The sequence below is a fragment of the Bufo gargarizans genome, chromosome 2, assembly GCF_014858855.1.
Source record: "Bufo gargarizans isolate SCDJY-AF-19 chromosome 2, ASM1485885v1, whole genome shotgun sequence".
Lineage (NCBI taxonomy): Eukaryota > Metazoa > Chordata > Amphibia > Anura > Bufonidae > Bufo > Bufo gargarizans.
Window position 1 is genome coordinate 458,348,967 of NC_058081.1, and position 20,074 is coordinate 458,369,040.

Below are 20,074 nucleotides of genomic sequence, written 5' to 3' on the forward strand. Positions count from 1 at the left end.
AAAATAAACCCCCAAAATGAAGAGCTTAAAGGAAAAAAAAACTTAATTTCCCCCCCAAAAAGTAAAAAAAATTGGTAAAAATTAGGGAAAAAAAGAAAAGTAGACATATTAGGTATGGCCGCGTCCGTATCGACTGGCTCTATAAAGATATCACATGACAAAAAAAATTGTGCTAAATAAACCAAAGCAAGCGATCAAAAAGGCGCATATGTCCAACAAAATAGTACCAATCTAAGGGTCACCTCATACCGCAAAAAATGAGCCCCTACCTAAGACAATCGCCCCCCCAAAAAAAAACTCTGGCTCCGAATATGGAGACACTAAAACATCATTTTTTTTGTTTTTAAAATTTAAAAAAGTATACATATTAGGTATTGCCGCATCCGTAATAACCTGCTCTATAAAAATATCACATGACCTAACCCCTCAGATGAACACCGTAAAAAAAAATATAAAAACGGTGTAAAAAAAGCCATTTTTTGTCACCTTACATCACAAAAAGTGTAATAGCAAGTGATCAAAAAGTCATACGCACCCCAAAATAGTGCCAATCCAACCGTCATCTCATCCCGAAAAAAATGAGCCCCTACATAGGACAGTCACCCAAAAAATAAAATAAAACTATGGCTTTAAAAATGTGGAGACACTAAAGAATCTTTTTTTTTTTTTTTATGCTTTGTTATATAAAACTGAAACAAACAACCAAACATTTTTGGGTATTGTCGTGTCCATGACAACTTGCTCTATAAAAATACCACATGATCTAACTTGTCAGATGAATGTTGTAAATAACAAAAAATAAAAACGGTGCCAAAACAGCTATTTCTTGTTACTTTGCCTCACAAATAGTGTAATATAGAGCAACCAAAAAAATCATATACACCCTAAAATAGTACCAACAAAACTGCCATCTTATCCCGTAGTTTCTAAAATGAGGTAAACTTCTTGGAGTTTCTACTCTAGGGGTGCATCAGGGGGGCTTCAAATGGGACATGTTGTCAAAAAATCAGTCCTGCAAAATCTGCCTTCCAAAAACCAAAAGGCGTTCCTTTCTTTCTGTGCCCTGCCGTGTGCCCGTACAGCAGTTTACAACCACATATGGGGTGTTTCTGTAAACTACAGAATCAGGGCCATTAATATTGAGTTTTGTTTGGCTGTTAACCCTTGCTTTGTAACTGGAAAAAATGGATTCAAATAAAATATCTGCCAAAAAAGTGAAATTTTGAAATGCTATCTCTATTTTCAATTAATTCTTGTGGAACACGTAAAGGGTTAACAAAGTTTTTAAAATCAGTTTTGAATACCTTGAGGGGTGTAGTTTCTAAACTCATTTTTAGGTGGTTTATATTATGTAAGCCTCACAAAGTAACTTCAGACCTGAACTGGTCCTGAAAAGGTGTGTTTTGCTTCTAAACTTCCAAGCCTTCTAACGTCCCAAAGAATTATGACATTCCCAAAATGATCCAAACATGAAGTAGACATATGGGGAATGTAAACTAATAACTATTTTTTGAGGTATTACTATCTGTTATAAAAGTAGAGAAATAAAAATTTGAAAATTTGCAAATTTTTCTAAATTTTTGGTAAATTTGGAATTTTTTGATAAATAAAAATTTATTTATTTTTACTCAATTTTACCACTGTCATGAAGTACAATATGTGACGAGAAAACAATCTCAGAATGGCTTGGATAAGTAAAAGCGTTTTAAAGTTATCCCCACATAAAGTGACACATGTCAGATTTGCATGGGGGCATATCACTATACCTATACTTAGAACGGAGCCCACAAAGTGCTGGAGTGCACACCGCGCTTGAGTGGCCACTCTCCATTTATCTCTATGGGAGCACCGAAAATAGCTTGCATGGCTATTTCCATAAGTCCCATAGAAGTGAATGCAAAGGTGGCGCGCTTGCACAGTGTGCTTCCTATCCATTTCAGTGGAACTTCCGAAAATAGCCGAGCACGCTGCACAGCTATTTTCAGCGCTTCCATAGAAATGAACGGAGGGCGGCCGTGCAAGCGCGGTGTGCACTCCAGCCCTTTACAGGCTCTGTTCTAAGTATAGGTATGGGTCCCAGAGGTGGGACCCGCACCTATCAGACATTGTCCGAGATGTGAGTACCCCTTTAAACAATTAGAGGTAATCTGAGATTGTATAAACTGTGAGGAATTCATACATAAAGTAGATCGAAAATTGTATCAGCAGCAATTAGGAGACTTGCATTCCCCAGTAGCCTTTCCTATATATATTCAGCTCCGGCAAGTTCCTGAAACATTTTCATTATTAAATGTGCTGAAACTTTTTATTCTGTTGCCCAAAGTTTCTCATTTTCATTAAGACCAAAAATAAGTAAAAACTAGAAGAAAGTCTAGAGAACAGTTAGAAAGTGGCATTTTCCCATCAAATTGCTTGTGTCTTTGGAATTGGCCACATGGGAAAATCCGTCTGCCAGCTTAACTGTGACCATATTAAATGGTACATTTGAACTCCAGTTTGCAGCTTGTCTGCCCTTCTAACAGTGAAGTTGAAAGGCAGCAAAAATCACATCAGTAGGGCTCATACTGATTGAAACTCAAGACATTGCTGAATTCTCCAAGGAACAGAAAACTGTGCATTTACAACTAGAATAAATGCCAAAAATAGAGATGGCATAGAACAAAAAATAAACATCGCCGAAGAAAATGAGTATAATAGTGGAGATATAAATGCTAATGATTTCACTGATTAAATAATCAGGGGAAGTTCATTAGTACACATTATTTGTGTTCCAATGCCATTGACAATATGCACATTACAGATCAGCTATGAGAATCGCTCCATTAATCCTAATATATGTGTACGGGAAGTGACAATATTACAGCCTATTATCCACCAACTTGGGTTTTAAAATGGACGCGGATACAGATAATATTTTTTCTTTTCTGTTACAATTCATACTTAAAGTAGATTTATATAGGTCATGTCTAATAGATCTATGTAGGTCATGGCATTTACTGCTGCCATCCTGCCCACTTCAATAAATCTCTATGTGGTTTGACAAGACGTCTACTGAGAGACAGTGATATCAATGATGAGCCTGATTGTTCTGAGAGCCGATCACTAGAGGGTATAAGTTAAATGGCATCAATGAATGTCCAAGATCCGTGAGTGTCATTGGGTGACTCATACGCCTTGTTAAAGGTCTCCCATGCAGAAGGCATCTACCTGATTCAGTATCATATGAGGTATGAAAGAGGAGACCTCACTGCAGGCAACCTGTTAAGCTCCAGTAACCCAAGCCTCCAGTAGAATTTACACCATATGATCTATACTGTGAGTTTATCCACTTCAGGTTCCAGTCATATATGCTTCGAAAGTGACAACTTCTTAATTTTATAGTGTCTGAGTGGTTGTCAATCCCTATCCTGAGTGAAGAACCGGCTGAGGCTCTTTTCATGTCTGTCTTGGAGTAGCCTGTGTTGCAGATTTTAGCAGCATGCAGCAATATTTTGTCCAGTAAAATGACGGACACCAAGACGAAAATCCAATAGGCTCTGTTATAGTCCATGGGCGCCTTAAGAGTGTTTGCTTTGATCTTAAAGGGTTGTCTCACTTCAGCAAGTGGCATTGTCATGTAGACAAAGAAGTTAATACAAGCCACGTATTAATGTATTGTCATTATCCATATTGCCTCCTTTGTTGACTGGATTCATTTTTCCATCACATTTTACACTGCTCATATCCAGGTGTTACGACCACCCTGCAATCCATCAGAGGTGGCCGTGCTTGCCACCTCTGATGGAGACCAGGATCATGGGAGTGCACAGAATGGCTGTAACCCCTGGATACGAGCAGTGTATAATGTGATGGAAAAATGAACCAAGCCAGCAAAGAAGGCAATATGGAGAATCACAATACATTAGTAAGTGCCTTTCCCTACATGATAAATGCCATTTGCTAAAGTGACACAACCCTATTAAGGAATAAAGGTGAAGGAATGAAAACAGGAGCAATGTCTTTGCTTCCATTTTGAGGTGGCTCTAGGTTGGGATTGCTCTATGCTCTATGAAATGCTATAACATGTCTAGATAGAGATGCCCAAAAAGGGTATTGCTAAAATGTTTACCCTTTGACATCATTAAAGAGGTTGTCTCACATTAGCAAATAGCATTTTCATGTAGAGAAAGTTAATATAAGGCATTTACTAATGTATTGTTATTATCCATATTGCTTCCTTTGCTGGCTTCATTAATTTTTTCATCGCATTATACACTGCTCGTTTCCATGGTAATGACCACCCTGCATTCCAGATTGGTGGCCGTGCTTGCACACTATTGGAAAAAGGACCAACCTATGTATGGTCCCATAGGACATCTGACCAATGATTGGTCAGAAAATCTGGCAGATAATCTGTTGGTGTAATAACCACATTGTTGTCAGTAAGATAAGGATTGAGCTTCAATTAGTGTCCGTAAGGTGAGAGAGCAGAGATAAGACGGGCTGCGTCAGGTGAGCTAGCTGACAGAGTAGAGAGAAAATTCTGATCCTGCTACTAGAGCATCTCAGCTATGTAAAGAAATAAAGGACTCCATATTTATAATAAAGACCAATTGAAAAAAATGATTTTTAGCTCAAAATGAGTACAATGCAATAATATATAAAAAAAACTGCACCCAGCTAGCCTTTTACTCTGTCGACATGATAAATGTCATTTGCTGATGTGAGGCAATCCCTTTAAATTACAAACTAAGCTACTGTCTGCTAACCTATAAGTGACAACTTTGATTCTTTTTAGCAGTTTAAAGACATTTAAAGGGATTGTATCATAAGCTGCATTTCATTCTAAAGTGTATTTCTGTCAAGAACCAGCAGTTGTGAACCCACTGTGCCACGTGTCCTACCTCCTCTAAGGACGTTGTCTAAGTGAAACCCTTGATCTTCGCAGTACCCCTGATGGTGGTGATAGACTTTCCCTAGAGGAACACCTGGTCGCTACCTCTTGAGGAGGATTGGCACATGAGGCAGATGGTCCAGGTGGAGCAGGAGGTACCTGAGCAAGTCAGAAACACAGGAACATAAGCAGATATCAGAAACCTTAGCAGGACACAAGGACCTTGACATTGAGGCATCTGGGAAGGGGGCTGAGCCACTTATATATGTGCAGGAAGGCTAGGATTGGTCACCAAGGTCACATGATCCAACCCATAAAGCACAGGAAGTGACGCACGCTGGCCCTTAAGGAAATGCTGCAGGAAACAAGCAGCAAGCATGCTGTGGCTAGGGCTGAAAGAAAACACTGGCGGCAGATCACCGCTGAACACGGCGCCCGGGACCGCGGCGGTAAGCAGGAGAACAGCAATGCACAGCAGCCACTGTTACAATTTGACTCTAGCTCCCATTCCTCTTTGGATTGTTTTTTCTCTCAGATTTACCTTATTTTCAGTTTTCTCTTATCCCCCATGCTTGAATCCTACTTTCTGGTTTGTCATGTGTCTGCTGTCCCATCATGCCTTAAGGCAGTGAAATGTGTCCTGACATCAGCAGATCATGTGACACTAATCACGCCCCTTTTCTTGCCAATGACGCTTGTGCGTCCTGCATTACAAGGCACCAATGCAGGACGTAACCTACAACAAGTGAATATTGATACAGAATCACCACCGGGCGCAATGGCAGGCTAATAATTTTAGGATAAGGCAGTTTTGATAAATGGTGGTATTTTAGGAAAGTGATATAACAGTGATATGTGTTGTCCGGGATACATTCATATTAGAACACCTTTTTTAAGGATAATGCTAATGAGACTTAATAGGGGCAAGATGACTTTTATATGGTACATCTGTCATTATAGCTGCTTCGCCAACAGATGCTTATAGTATAATTTACAGCCAATATGATTTTGGTTGCAGCCAATATGGATTGTTAGCAGGTGGAGATAAGAATATAGTGCAGGGATCCCAGAAAAATTCACATTCTATGCGTCTCTCCTATAAACCGGTCAGCACAGTAATACAATAACTGCAGTCTACAGCTTAGGCAACAAGGGAGGGATCGGGAATTCTCCAAATGTCCTGCTTCATTATAACTAGTAATGGCTAGTTATGCAAATCATTACCCTCATATTTGATATAAAATATCTCCAAACCTGACATGCCGCTTAACCCTTCAAAGTAAAGTAATTTGGAGGCAAAGTACAAGAACACACAAGACATGGCAAACAACCCCAATGCTTTAGTCACCCACCTCGATAAGATGGCTGTTGGGCAGACATCCCCCAACCTCCATCCTACCAATATGCTTGACCTAAAGGGGTATTCCTGTTATGTGAAGTTATCCCCTATCAGATCATGGGGGTTCCTACCGCTGGGACCTCCACCCTTCTAATAATTATCCCCTATCCTGTCGATAGGGAATAAGTTCACATAACCAGAATACCTCTTAATGGGGATAAGAAAACATGTTACTGCCAGACACTTGGCAAAAAAGGCGTATCTCTTCGGACAACAAAGGATCAGACAGGATGAAATCCAACATGCCCAGTCCTTTCCTCCAACATCAGACTGGTAGCGGATCCTGACATTAACCTACTGTGTACAGATAGCATTAGTCTCCAAGAGCAGGAATGGAGCTGTCCAAGGTGCTAATTTCTATGTGACCTTTTCCCATACGTTGACTGAACTCCGGAAACTGACACTATTTGCATCCTCTTATAATCCATTCACTAAACTGTATGAAAATGTATTCGTTACAATCTGTAAAAATCCCCCATAAATAAAACATCCTCTTAAATATTTGATTTTTTTTATAATCAGCTAGAAATAGATTGTTAATGCTTTAGATAAGCTGACTATGACAGTGAGACATCTGCCGGTTCTCCAGACCCCCGCTGTGCCTTCAGCACCATCAGCTTGGTGGGGGTCCAGTCCGTTACCAGTTGTTAAATCTTTTTACAATCTGGAAAATTTCTCATGACAAAAAAAACAACCCAGATATCCTAGTGCACTGGCTAATTGGTGGATCGTACACAAATATTAGGCCATCTATGGGACATTCACAGTGATGAGGGTGACGTATCAGTCAATACCTCCACTAGGGCAACTTGAGATCCCGGTGAGGCTACCAGCAACTTGTTGGTAATGGCGTCATTTTAGGCTCAAGCATCAGAACACGTCACATGTCCCAGGGATGTTTTCAGCTGCCGATGTGGCAGTTATTCTCCTTAGACCCCATGCACACCACCATATTTATTTTCTGAATCTTCTGATTGGAAGCAGACCCTTTCATCTTAATGAGGCCACAAAAAATGTCTACTGTCTGCATCCATAGGTCCACAAAAAAGTAGACCATTTTACAGACAAGATTAGGTATTTTAACAATGAGGCCAGCAGAAAATTGCAGTATGCACATGGCCGGTCTCCAGATTTTGCAGACCACTAAAATACATACGGTCATGTGGATGAGCCCCACCAAGCTTGACATTCATCCATAGAGATAGCTCCTGAGATGAGTCCTCAGGGACTGAACTTGACGGTGCAAACATGACATTGACTGTTCTTTAGCCCCAATTAATATGGAACCTTTTAACTCCTTCACATGGGGAATGCCAGAGAAAGCCCGCTAAACTAATGCCACATGGGAGAGCAGGCCACGGACACAGACCCTATTTACAGCCAGGCGGTATTAGGAAAGAAGTTCAAGCCTCATCCAGTACTGACAGCTAATTAGTTTATTTTAAGCGACATTGTCGGGAAAGGTACATTGCAATAATACATCAAAATTAGATTTAATTAATTGTCAAAGATAATAAATCGTGTGTACAGTCTGTCTAATTAGGCATTTTCTACGTACAGATCTAGCAAGAGCCAAGCTCAGTTGGGTAAGGCGCTAACCTGACAGTGTCACCTGATACCAACTTTAAGCTTTAGCATTTAACCCTTTCATATTAAGCAGAAAATTTGTGAAGTCAGAAATTTCTAACGTGAATGAAGGGATGTTTGCAGGGGGAGGGGGGCGTTAAACCGGTTTGTGTGAATAAACTATGATATCTTTACTCTTTCCAGCTTGTTAAGACATGCATTGCCTGGCATCGGGGTGTTTCCTTATGACACGTTGCCATCTGGTGACTGACTTAGCGAACTGCATTATCCTCAGATCATGCCTTCCTTTGTGCTTTTATTCAGCATGAAATTCACAGAGAGCAGGTAGATCAGAGAAAATAAGATAATAGCTGGAGATCAGGGGCCGCGATGCTAGAAGGACAACACCTGGCACAACAGTGGTATCCAGGATTACACAGCCTGGCCATGACGGCTGCCCAGCATCCATATGTGTGCTCCATACAGACACTAAATGTCATTTTCTGCTTGGATTCATTGTTGTCACAACTGTCAACCGCATGGTTTAAAGATCTATTCTAGTGCTAATGGGAGCCCCAGGGAGTAGTGTGACTCTCCTCAGCCACAGGTTGAGTGTCACTGGACTTCTAGGTGACAGATAAGAGGAGACAGCACATCCTTCTCCTGCTCAGCAATTGGGATTAGAGATCACCGAATCTTTAAAAATTCCCTTTGCCATTGATTCTCCATCAGCCTGTGAATCTCAGACCTGGTGGATTGATTCTCTCATCTAACACGGCTGGGGCAAATAGGTAAAGAATGAGGTTTTATTCTCCAAGATGTGAATCACTGCAAATCACTGTGAATCTTGAGCCTGGTGAATTGATTCTAGCCTCTCTAATTATGATATATTATACAATAGTGTGAGATAGATAGTTATATAGATGAGTGTATTCTATAATGTTATGGGAGATGTGTGTGTATATACAGAGAGAGAGAGAGATATGGATAGGTAGATGGATAGATAGATAGACAGATAGATAGATAGATAGATAGATAGATAGATAGATAGATAGATAGATATATTATAGATAGATAATAAATAGATAGATAGATACATGTTCTATAACCTTATGGGAGATGTGTGTGTGTGTGTGTGTGTGTGTGTGTGTGTGTGTGTGTATATATATATATATATATATATATATATATATACAGAGAGAGATATGGATAGGTAGATGGATAGATAGATAGATAGATAGATAGAGATACATAGATAAATAGATCAATGGATAGATAGATAGATAATAGAAATGAGATAGATAGATAGATAGATAGATAGATAGATAGATAGATAGATAGATAGATAGATAATAGAAATGAGATAGATAGATAGATAGATAGATAGATAGATAGAGATACATAGATAAATAGATCAATGGATAGATAGATAGATAATAGAAATGAGATAGATAGATAGATAGATAGATAGATAGATAGATAGATAGATAGATAATAGAAATGAGATAGATAGATAGATAGATAGATAGATGATAGATATGAGCTTGTTCTATAACCTTATGGGAGATGTGTGTGTATAAACAGAGAGAGAGATATGGATAGATAGATAGATAGATAGATAGATAGATAGATAGATAATAGGCAGATAGATAGATAAATAATAGATAGATAATAAGATAGATAGATAGATAGATAGATAGATAGATAGATAGATAGGAGCATGTTATATAACATTATGGGATATGTGTGTGTATATACAGAGATATGGATGGATAGATAGATAGATAGATAGATAGATAGATAGATAGATAGATAGATAGATATGAGATAGATAGATCAATGGATAGATAGATAGAAGATAGATGGATAGATACATAATAGATGTATAGATAATAAGATAGATAATTAGATAGATAGATAAATATGAGATAGATAGATAGATAGATAGATAGATAATAGATAGGTAATAGACGGATAGATAAATAATAGATAGATAATAAGATAGATAATAACATAGATATGAGATATATATATACAAGCAGAAAATATATTGACAGTATCCCCCATAACAGTGACCTCTACAGCCCCCAACCCCTTAACAATGACACCCCCGCCCCCACAGTGCCCCGCCACTTTAAAATGGGACCTCCACAGCAGTCCATCCCTTTAGCTTTGAACTTCACCCCGCCCTTTCTAACAGTGAGTTTTACAGCACCCCACTCTCTTGACAGTGACCTCCTCAGGGGCCCGCCCCCTTAACAGTGACCTCCATCCTCCACAGTACCCTGCTGCCTTAACAGTGACCTCCACAGTGTCCGCCCCTTTAACAGTGACCTCACAGTACCCTGCTGCCTTAACAGTGACCTCCACAGTGTCCGCCCCTTTAACAGTGGCCTCCACAGTGGCCTGCCCCCTTAACAGTGACCTCCACAGTGAACGCCTCTTTAACAGTCACCTTCACAGTGTCCGCCCCTGTAACAATTACCTCCACAGTGCTTTGACCCTTTATTGCTAGGGCTACACGACATGTGTTGCGCAACATTTTGTCTCAACAATTTTTATAACGATAGGATTTGGTGTTGCACTGCGACATGTGACATGCTACGACTGCGACACGACAGTCGCAACAATCCACCCAAGATGTATTTTTCTGCGACTGTTGTGTCGCAGTCGCAGCATGTCACATGTCGGAGTGCAACACCATAGCCTATCATTATAAAAACTGTTGCGCAACATTGGTGCGACATCAATGCCGTGCGACACATGTAGCAGTGTAGTTGTGCCCTATGCGTCGTGCGACTTATTGTCGTCGTGTAGCCCTAGCCTAAAGCTCACCTACAGCAGTGAAGAAGAAAAATGGCTGAGTTGTTATGGAAACCTGGAGTAAAACTATGTGTATGTGGAGACTAAGGACCTGTGAGCTTCTATTGGCTGATAAGGGACATGTGATCGGGTGTATGAAGAGAAAGACCTGCAGGCCTGTATTGGCTAATACAGGTTATTTTTTGGGAATATCTCAGGAACGGTACGTCCTAGAGAGCTCCGACCCCCCCCCCCCCACCCCCACCCCCAACACACACATGATTTCTTTCCAGGTAGCAAGGCATGTGTATACCAAGTTTCGTTGAAATCGATGGTTGCATTTTTGAGTGATCGCTGAACATACATACATATATACATACACACACACATACATACATATATACGGTGTTCTTTATATATATATATATATATATAGATATATGATAGATATAGATAGATAGATAGATAAATAAGATAGATATGAGATAGATAGCCAGACATTGGTATGTGCCAGTCAGTGCCGTATGGAGATGTGCGCGGCGTACTTGGCACGGTAACCTTGGAGCACAATCGCTCCTGTGAGCTTTTCATCTCCTAATACACATTACAATGCATGTCTTCCCAGCAGCAGGTACTGGCGCTTTGTTCATCTTGAGAGTGTCTGTATAATAGAAGACATGTGTACCCCCAGCCCAGCAGACAGCACTGCATTGTTGGAGCGGGCAGGATTTATGGGCTCACTGATCAGTGATTCACAGCTCTCAGACACTGATTTCATGTGTCACACGTAAAGCAATGACAACAGATCCATTCGGTCCACCCTGAAGGACGCCCTTGGAGTTAGAAGAGAATAATTGGGAGCCATAAATGACACACTCAGGATGGAGCTGGGGACACACACAAGATGTTCCATGAATGCCCTTGGATGCAGATGAGGAATACATGGGCAGGAGGCTGTAATAAAGCACACGCCGCCTAATGAAATCATTATTTCCAGCAGTTACATTAAGTAAAAAAAAAAACATCCACTGGAGATTTTCTTTCCAGGCAGGCGATTAATTCACCAGCATGTTAGATACATGGCTGGTTTGTCTAGCCCACTAGTAACCCTTTGCTCACTGCATCCGTAAAAGGACACTAAACCTGAAGGCTGCCTCTTACCATGGTGAAGCTTACTAGGAGAGCAGCGAATATCATTCACACATATGTATATAACGAGTTCAGCTCTGGAGGGATACCTGGTTAACCAGGGCTGATGTGAGCAGACATATTAGTGGACTTCCTGACAATACTCCCATTCAACCTAAATGACTGTTTATACACAATAGGCTGCACAGAAAAAGAAGATTTTAGGTTTATTGTCCCTTTAAGAGCTCAAGGCTCCCTAGCTGATAGGAGTTCAAGTCTGCTAGAAGCTACAGTGGATTGCTGAACCTGGAGCCTAGGGAAAAAAGAGTATATTTCCAGTTTAACCTGTGATTTACCTCATTGACTGCATTGTTTACAGCTGGGGGGTTCTGTCCACCTTTTCCTGGGACTGTTTTTTCAGGGATTTTCTCATTGTTTTGGGTGGTTGTTGAATGATAGGGTTTTAGGAACATGAAGTCACTCTTGGCTGACTCTGGGGTCAGACACACTTTATAACAGTAGTTTTGGGAACCACTCCCCGAAGACTCCATACAGTTGGTTTGCACTTTATTCCCAGATGAGATTTGCAGATTGATATTGGAATTCTTGAAAACATCTTCTGAGGATGCAGATCTCATGCAGCAGCAACAGGTAGGCATGGAGGAGCACTTGTAATCCTGCAGGGACAGTCTGTCTTTGTGACATTTAATGATGGTGAGGACAATGATAGCCACTAGGAATGTAAAGGACACAGAGCCAAGGGACACTATTAAATAGAGAGTTAGAGAGGAAGTGGTGGAGGGATCTGAATTTAGGGGGAGATCATTCAGTTCTGATGGGGTCTCGGGAATGCTGTCCACCACAGTCAACACTATGGAGACAGAGGTGGACAGCGCAGGTTGACCATTGTCTCTGACTTGGATCAAGAGCCTGTGCCTTGTAGCATCCTTGTCCCCCAAGGCTCGTATAGTCCTCAGCTCCCCAGTATATAAGGCAATGCTGAATAAGGTGGAATCAGTAGCTTGGAGAATCTGGTAGGAAAGGCGAGAGTTCTGGCCAGAGTCAGCATCCATGGCTGAGATTTTGCCCACCAGGTAGCCGGGATCCGCATACCTGGGCAGAATCTCAGTGGCCACAGTGCCATTCTTAGGTAAAGGGGACACGATCACAGGGACATTGTCATTCTGGTCAAGAATGAAGACGTTGACGGTCACATTGCTGCTTAGTGGAGGAAAGCCAGCATCCTGAGCTTGGACCCTGATCTGGAAGTTCCGGATCTGCTCATAGTCAAAGGAGCGCAGGGCATAGATATTCCCACTGTCCGAGTTGATGGACACATAGGTGGACACTGGCATGCCCTGGATCTGCCCCTCCATGATGGAGTAGGAGAGGTAGGCATTCTGGTTGGAGTCCGGGTCCAGGGCAGTCACGGAGCAGATAGAAGCCCCCGGGGGGTTATTTTCGATCACATACACAGTGTAGGAAGGCTGCACGAAGGTGGGCACGTTATCATTGATGTCCGTCACTTGCACGTTGATGACTTTCTTGGTCATTAGCGGAGGAGAACCGAAGTCCCTGGCGCTGATGGTGATGTTGTACTCCGACACAGCCTCCCGGTCCAGGACCTCGGTGGTCACCAGGGTGTAGTAGTTCTTGTAGGACGAGTGCAGTTGGAAGGGGACATTTTGGGGTATATCACAGTTGACATCCCCGTTGTCTCCAGAGTCTCGATCCATGACGCTGATGACGGCTATGACTGTCCCTGGAGGGGCATCCTCCATGACTGGTGTAGACACCGAAGTGAGGATGACTTCTGGAGCATTGTCATTCACATCCAGTAGGTTGACCAGCACCCGGCAGTGCACGGCCACAGCCGAGGGACCCCTGTCCTTGGCTTGTATGTACAGCTCATACAGATTGGACTTTTCATAGTCTAAAATCCCTTTAACCCTCACATTGCCGCTGCGAGACTCCACCATAAAAAGGTCCCTCACCTTCTGGGGTGCATGCCCGCTGAAGGAGTATTCTATTTCCCCATTGGTGCCCTCGTCTAGATCGGTGGCATTGAGCTTAATTACAAGGGTTCCCCGGGGCACGTTTTCCTGTAGACTGACCCGGTAAAACGTCTGGTCAAAGGTGGGAATATTGTCATTGGCATCCAGAACACTTACTATAATCAAAGCGGTGCCAGATCGCTCCGGTACCCCTCCATCCATGGCCGTGAGCAGGACCCGATGTGTCTTCTGTTGTTCCCTGTCCAAGGGTCTCTCCAAAACCAGCTCAGCAAATTTGCTTCCGTCGCTCCTGCTCTGCACCTCCAAGGAGAAGAACCCGTTAGGACTCAGCTTGTAGGTGCGCAGGGAGTTAGTGCCCACATCTGGGTCCTGGGCACTCTCCAGGGGGAAGCGGGCACCAGGAGTGGCTGACTCCGTCACCTCCAGCACATAATCCTGCCATGGAAAGCTGGGTGCGTTGTCATTGATATCCAAAATATCCACCTCTACTCTATAGAGCTCCAGGGGGTTCTCCATCACCACCTGCAAGTGCAATGAACATACCGGCTGGAACTCGCAAACTTCTTCCCTGTCTATCTTCTCATTCACAAATAAAATGCCATTTTCCAGGTTGACCTCCAGGTGCTGTTTGCTGCTTCCAGACACGATCCTGAAGCGCCTAGATGACAGCTTGGAGATATCCAAACCCAGGTCCTCTGCGATGTTCCCAACAAAAGCCCCATGGTCCAGCTCCTCTGGGACAGTGTACCGGATCTGGCTGGAAGCAGGGACCAGGCAACAAGTGAGTAGTAAAGGCAGAAGAACGGGCGCAGACCATGGTCCTCTCCTCATATCCCACCACATCTCCTCCACTACAGCAGCTGAGGACGTTCTCTGAGCACCGGTCAGACCTAATGCAACTCAACAAATCCTCAGGCAAAAAATCCTCCTTCAGCTCTATCCTCTGTCACTGGGGAACCTGGCTCCAGCCAAGATCTCTTAATCCAATCTGATAGCAGAAAATCGGAAGCTCTTTGCTACATGTGAGGATCTTGCTACATAGACTTGTGTTTCTTCAATATACTTTCAGTAATCCCCCCTCCCTCCCCAGCTCCCTAGTCAGCCACCCACCCCTCCCCAACTATTTTCATTTTAGAAGAGGGCTGAGGGAAGGGAGGGATCCAAATTCACATTACAGCTTCTGTATTGGTGGACAGAGACATGGTGAAGTGAGAGATGCAGTTTACAGCTGTTGGGCTTAACCCTTTGCACCTAGTGGGATAACTGACTTAAGCTGTGGATGAGAATTGCATTAGGAACCCTTTTCTCTGGCAGCAGGAGAGCTCTCATAGAACTGGTGATGCTCTTTGGCAGCTGATGGGTTACAGAACACCAAAGGGTAGTGTAGCACCTATCATCCATACATAGGAGCTGGTCTCCAACCAGGCTGTGCACATTAGTAGTCACCTATTGCTGATCACGGCTGCAGAAGACCAGATATGTCCAAGTTCCTTGTGAGGAGCAGGGTTTGTGAGCACACCTATAGGCAATGCTGCAGAGTGTTTGTGTGTTTACTGCCATGGTATATGTAGGTGTTAATAAACAAGATGATTATAGTAATTGTGTCTGAGTCTAGACTTTACTCCTTTTAACTCATTGTTGGCTGGAGCATAATACACATAGTAAAGTCAACTTCATTATTGGCATGATTTTTGCTAAAACCAATGATAAATTATATTTTCTATCAGTGCAAGAGACCAAACAGCCCACAAATGAAATGATGTATCTTCACCATGCAAATAGGTGTGTCCTGTCCATACTTCACCATGCACTAAAATCCATAAACGGCTCACTGTAATTTCTGTTCAGGGCTAAATACATCAGATTTACATGAGTTCATCAATAACAAAATGTACAAGTGTCCGATAAATCTTACTAATGATTCAAAATGTTTCAGCTGGTCACATCGGATCATTGCAAGGTGCCACAAGGGCTTACTATTGCTGCACTGCATACAGTTTATGGACATATGGACTTCATTAGGTGTGCAGGGGGGGGGGGGGGGGGCTTTGCCAAAGTGGTCTTAGCTGTGGTGACATGCTCACCCTTCGTGACAGTGTATAACTGCAGAGAAGATCTGCTAATCACTGGGGGGAGGCATTTAGGGGGAATTCAGATTGGATGCTCCCTTTAAGAAGTAGCCTATGAATTAATACTAACATAGTAGGGAATTGATATAATTATCAGAATCTTTTTGCTGATCTGTAAGACATTACATGTGCTACCAAAGTACCTACTGACTGTCCATGGTAGGAAAGCCACTGAGGCTATTAATTCCACATTGGAGTAGCATTCCTGTGCCCTTCCTATCACATAGAGCGCCTTGATTAGGTGGTACATATAGGTGTGTGCTTGCTCCTCCTCCCATTGGTTGCGTGATGCACATGGAGGTGACTAGGAGCAGCACACCATATGTGCGGGGTCTGCGCTCCTGAACATAGAAGCCCAACGGCTTAAGGTAGGTTTAGCGTAGGACCCGTCTGACCTGAGACCACCTTGGCGCTGGGTAGATAGGCACAGATGTGTTTTTATCAAAATATATTGGCTAAGAGTCTCAGATTTTATTAAATCAGAGTGAGGGCTTGGTCCATATATAATGCTTGCATCTACTTTACTAGTGATTTTTTTATGTGAATGTGGCTAGGGACATCCGCATATTTATATATCATACCGTGCAGGATGTTTATATCTTTGTTTTTTCTGTGATTTTTTTTGTCTATTAATTCCACATTGCTTCTGCTTGAAGAAAGATCACATCCAGTTTACATTGGAGAATTGTTATATACCATATAAAGTGTAGCTTTTACAAATATGAAAATAATGTTAGATCTATGGTTATGCCATTTTTGCATTATTGGTTATTTTGAAGCCACACACCATGAACTGACTAGAGAAGGGATGGCCAACCTGCGGCCCTCCAGCTGTTGTAAAACTACAATTCCCACTATGCCCTGCTATAGGCTGATAGCGATAGGCAGTCTTTGCATGCTGGGAGTTGTAGTTTTGCAACAGCTGGGGAGCCGCAGGTTGGCCATCCCTGGACTAGAGTATATTAAACCTTAAGCTGGCCATATACATTAGATGTACTATGTATTGGCCAAACCCACAGATTTTTATAAGGATTGGGCAGTTGCATGTAAACATGCTAGATCCTTTGTTCTCAGGGAGATACGCCGCTGCTAGAGAAGTCAGGCAGTGGTTACTCCCCTCTCCCCATTCATAACACATATAGATGGAATAGCTCATGTGTATGGCCAGGGTCTGGTTTAGTGGTCACATAACCCATCCTAGATGCTAAGTTCATCAGTTAGAAGATTAGCAATGGATATGGTGCCATAATCCGAATAGCAAGATTAACAGGGTAGCCTTTGATGATGGAAAATCAATCCTATAATGCTTCCAAGGTATAGAGAATGTGTGACTTATGGGTAGATGAATGATTGTAACTAAAGGGGCTGTCTGTTTTAGACAACCCCTTTCTGTTTGCCCCATTAGCCACAATGGCCTTCACTGTTAAAAAAAAAATACATTATTTTGCATCGAAGTACTCGCATCCATACATTACATGGAAGCGTCATTGATTTCAGGGGCAGCTGTGAAATGCTTAATTTTTAGCAATAGGACAGCATATGATCAGCTCATCGCCTCGGAAGAGTGAGCAGTAAACAGGGGTTAAAAATGAACTTTAAACTCAGTCTCTGGAGATATCATATATAAATGAGCGATTGTGTGGGATCCTGTGTAAATATACTATATTCCTAGGCAAGGGTATTTCAAGAAACAATGCCCAGCACTCTGCATCATCAGCCCACAAGAAATATTATAAGTACATTGTATTTAATATGTCTGCTGATTAAAATTTCCATGAAAAAATAAGGCTTAATTGTGTAAGATAAAATAAGTTATACTCACCCTACCGATTCCCACTTCAGACACTTCCAGGTCCCCTGCCAGTCTTTAGTTCCTGGTCCAACTTGACACAGGAAATGTGACCGCTTAGCCAATGACTGGGTGCAGCAGTGCCCCGCTTCAGCCAGTGAGTGACTGAGAACCCACATTTCCTATGTCAAGGAGGGCCAGGAAATAGAGACTGGCAGGGGACCCTGGAAGTGTCTGAACAGCAGCAGGCAATCGGTAAGGTCAGTATGGCTTATTATTTTACACCATTCAGAGCCTTGTTTTAATAAAATGTAATTGGCCAAACTACCCCTTTTTAGCAAACTTCTTACAAATTGTTTAGTAGCGCCTAGCTATCTGTTGAGCCATAACATATATGTATCAGATAAAAGCTAGGAATCCCACTGTACATGGGAAGCGTAAAAGGAGTTGTGCACTCATTTCCAGACCTCTCAGACTTGTGGGGCCTGTGTTGGTGATCATACTTACCTGAACCCCGGTGCTGGGTCCCAGCTAGTTCTTTCCCCGGTCTCCACTGTTTGTCTCAGGTCCCTCCATGTAAACTTCCTGTTTGACACCGCTGCAGCCGATCTCTGGTTGCTGCCCCCCTTGTTTCAAATCAAATGGTTATCTGACCCAAAGGGGACAGATCAACACTGTGACTAGTGATTGGCTACAGCAGCATCAAACCAAAAGACCCAAAAGACCCGAGACAAGCAGCAGAGGCCGGGGAACAAACGAGCCAGGAACCGGTGCCAGGGATCAGATAAGTATGATCACCAATGTGGGTCCTTCTAGTCTAAGAGGTCTAGAAATTAGTATACGGCCCATTTAAAGCTTCTTAAGTTATTTTTTTTCACAAAGGTGTTACTTACAGTTGTGTTCAAAATAATAGCAGTGTGTTGAAAAAAGTGAATAAAGCTCAAAATCCTTCTAATAGCTTTTATTTCCATACACACAAATGCATTGGGAACACTACACATTCTATTCCAAATGAAAACATGAAGAAAAATATATCAAATTCGTGTTATTCCTCTAAAGAAATTGAAGAAAAGTGAATATTAGACTGTTCAAAAAAATAGCAGTGTTTGTATTCTTCTTAATTAAAAACTCAAACATTCACTATATAAACTGATTTTGCTTTCCTTTAAATCACTGAACTAATATTTAGTTGTATAACCACTGTTTCTGAGAACTGCTGTACATCTGTGTTGCATGGAGTCAACCAACTTCTGGCTCCTGTGAACAGGTATTCCAGCCCAGGATGATTGGACTACATTCCACAGTTCTTCTCTATTTCTTGGTTTTGCATCAGAAACTGTATTTTTATGTCACCCCACAAGTTTTCTATTGGATTAAGATCCGGGGATTGGGCTGCCCACTCCATAACGTCAATCTTGTTGGTCTGGAACCAAGATGTTGCACATTTACTGGTGTGTTTGGGATTGTTGTCTTGTTGAAACACCCATTTCAAGGGCATTTCCTCTTCAGCATAAGGCAGCATGACCTCTTCAAGTATTCTGATGTATTCAAACTGATCCATAATCCCTGGTATGCGATAAATAGGCCCAATACCTTAGTATGAGAAACATCACAATATCTTCACAGTGTACTATGGCTTGAATTCAGTGTTTGGGGTCGTCTGACAAACTGTCTCCGGCCACTAGATCCAAAAAGAACAATCTTACTTTCATCAGTCCACAAAGTGTCTCTTTAGGTCAGTCAATGTGCTCTCTGGCAAATTGTAACCTCTTCAGCACATGTGTTTTTTTCAACAGTGGGACATTGCGGGGGCTTCTTGCTGATAGCTTGGCTTCACATAGGTGTCTTCTAATTGTAACAGTACTCACAGGTAACTTTAGACCTTCTTTGATCTTCCTGAAGCTGATTGTTGGCTGAGTCCTTGCCATTTTGGCTATTCTTCTATCCATTCAAATGATAGTTTTTTGCTTTCTTCCACGTCTTTCAGGTTTTGGTTGCCTTTTTAAAGAATTTGCGATCATTTTAGCTGAGCAGCCTATCATTTTCTTCACTTCTTTATATGTTTTCCCCTCTCCAATCAACTTTTTAATCAAGGCATGCTGTTCTTCTGAACAATGTCTGAAACAACCCATTTCCCTCAGACTTTTTGAGAGAAATGCACTATAACCAGCATGTACAACATTTGCTGCCACCTGTTTTTCAAAGAATCAATGACCTCATTAATTAAACTCCACACTGCTATTATTTTGAACATGCCCCTTTCAATTAGTGATTCAATTACACAGAGAATCATGCATGTCATGGCTGTTGGGTCTGTTGGATTTCTGTTACTCTACTACACCTGCTAGTAAATTATTTGTCATGTAGAAAAAT

General features: G+C 42.0%; 1 protein-coding gene across 1 annotated transcript in view; it reads right to left on the minus strand.

The window, feature by feature from the left end:
- The window catches only part of LOC122926042 (protocadherin-10-like), a 126,370-nt gene extending 111,756 nt beyond the window's left edge, over positions 1–14,614 (minus strand). The window contains exon 1 of the mRNA XM_044277430.1: positions 12,125–14,614. Coding sequence (XP_044133365.1) covers positions 12,125–14,614 — 2,490 coding nt within the window. The remainder of the gene's footprint in view (positions 1–12,124) is intronic.
- Between the last annotated feature and the right edge of the window lie 5,460 nt (positions 14,615–20,074).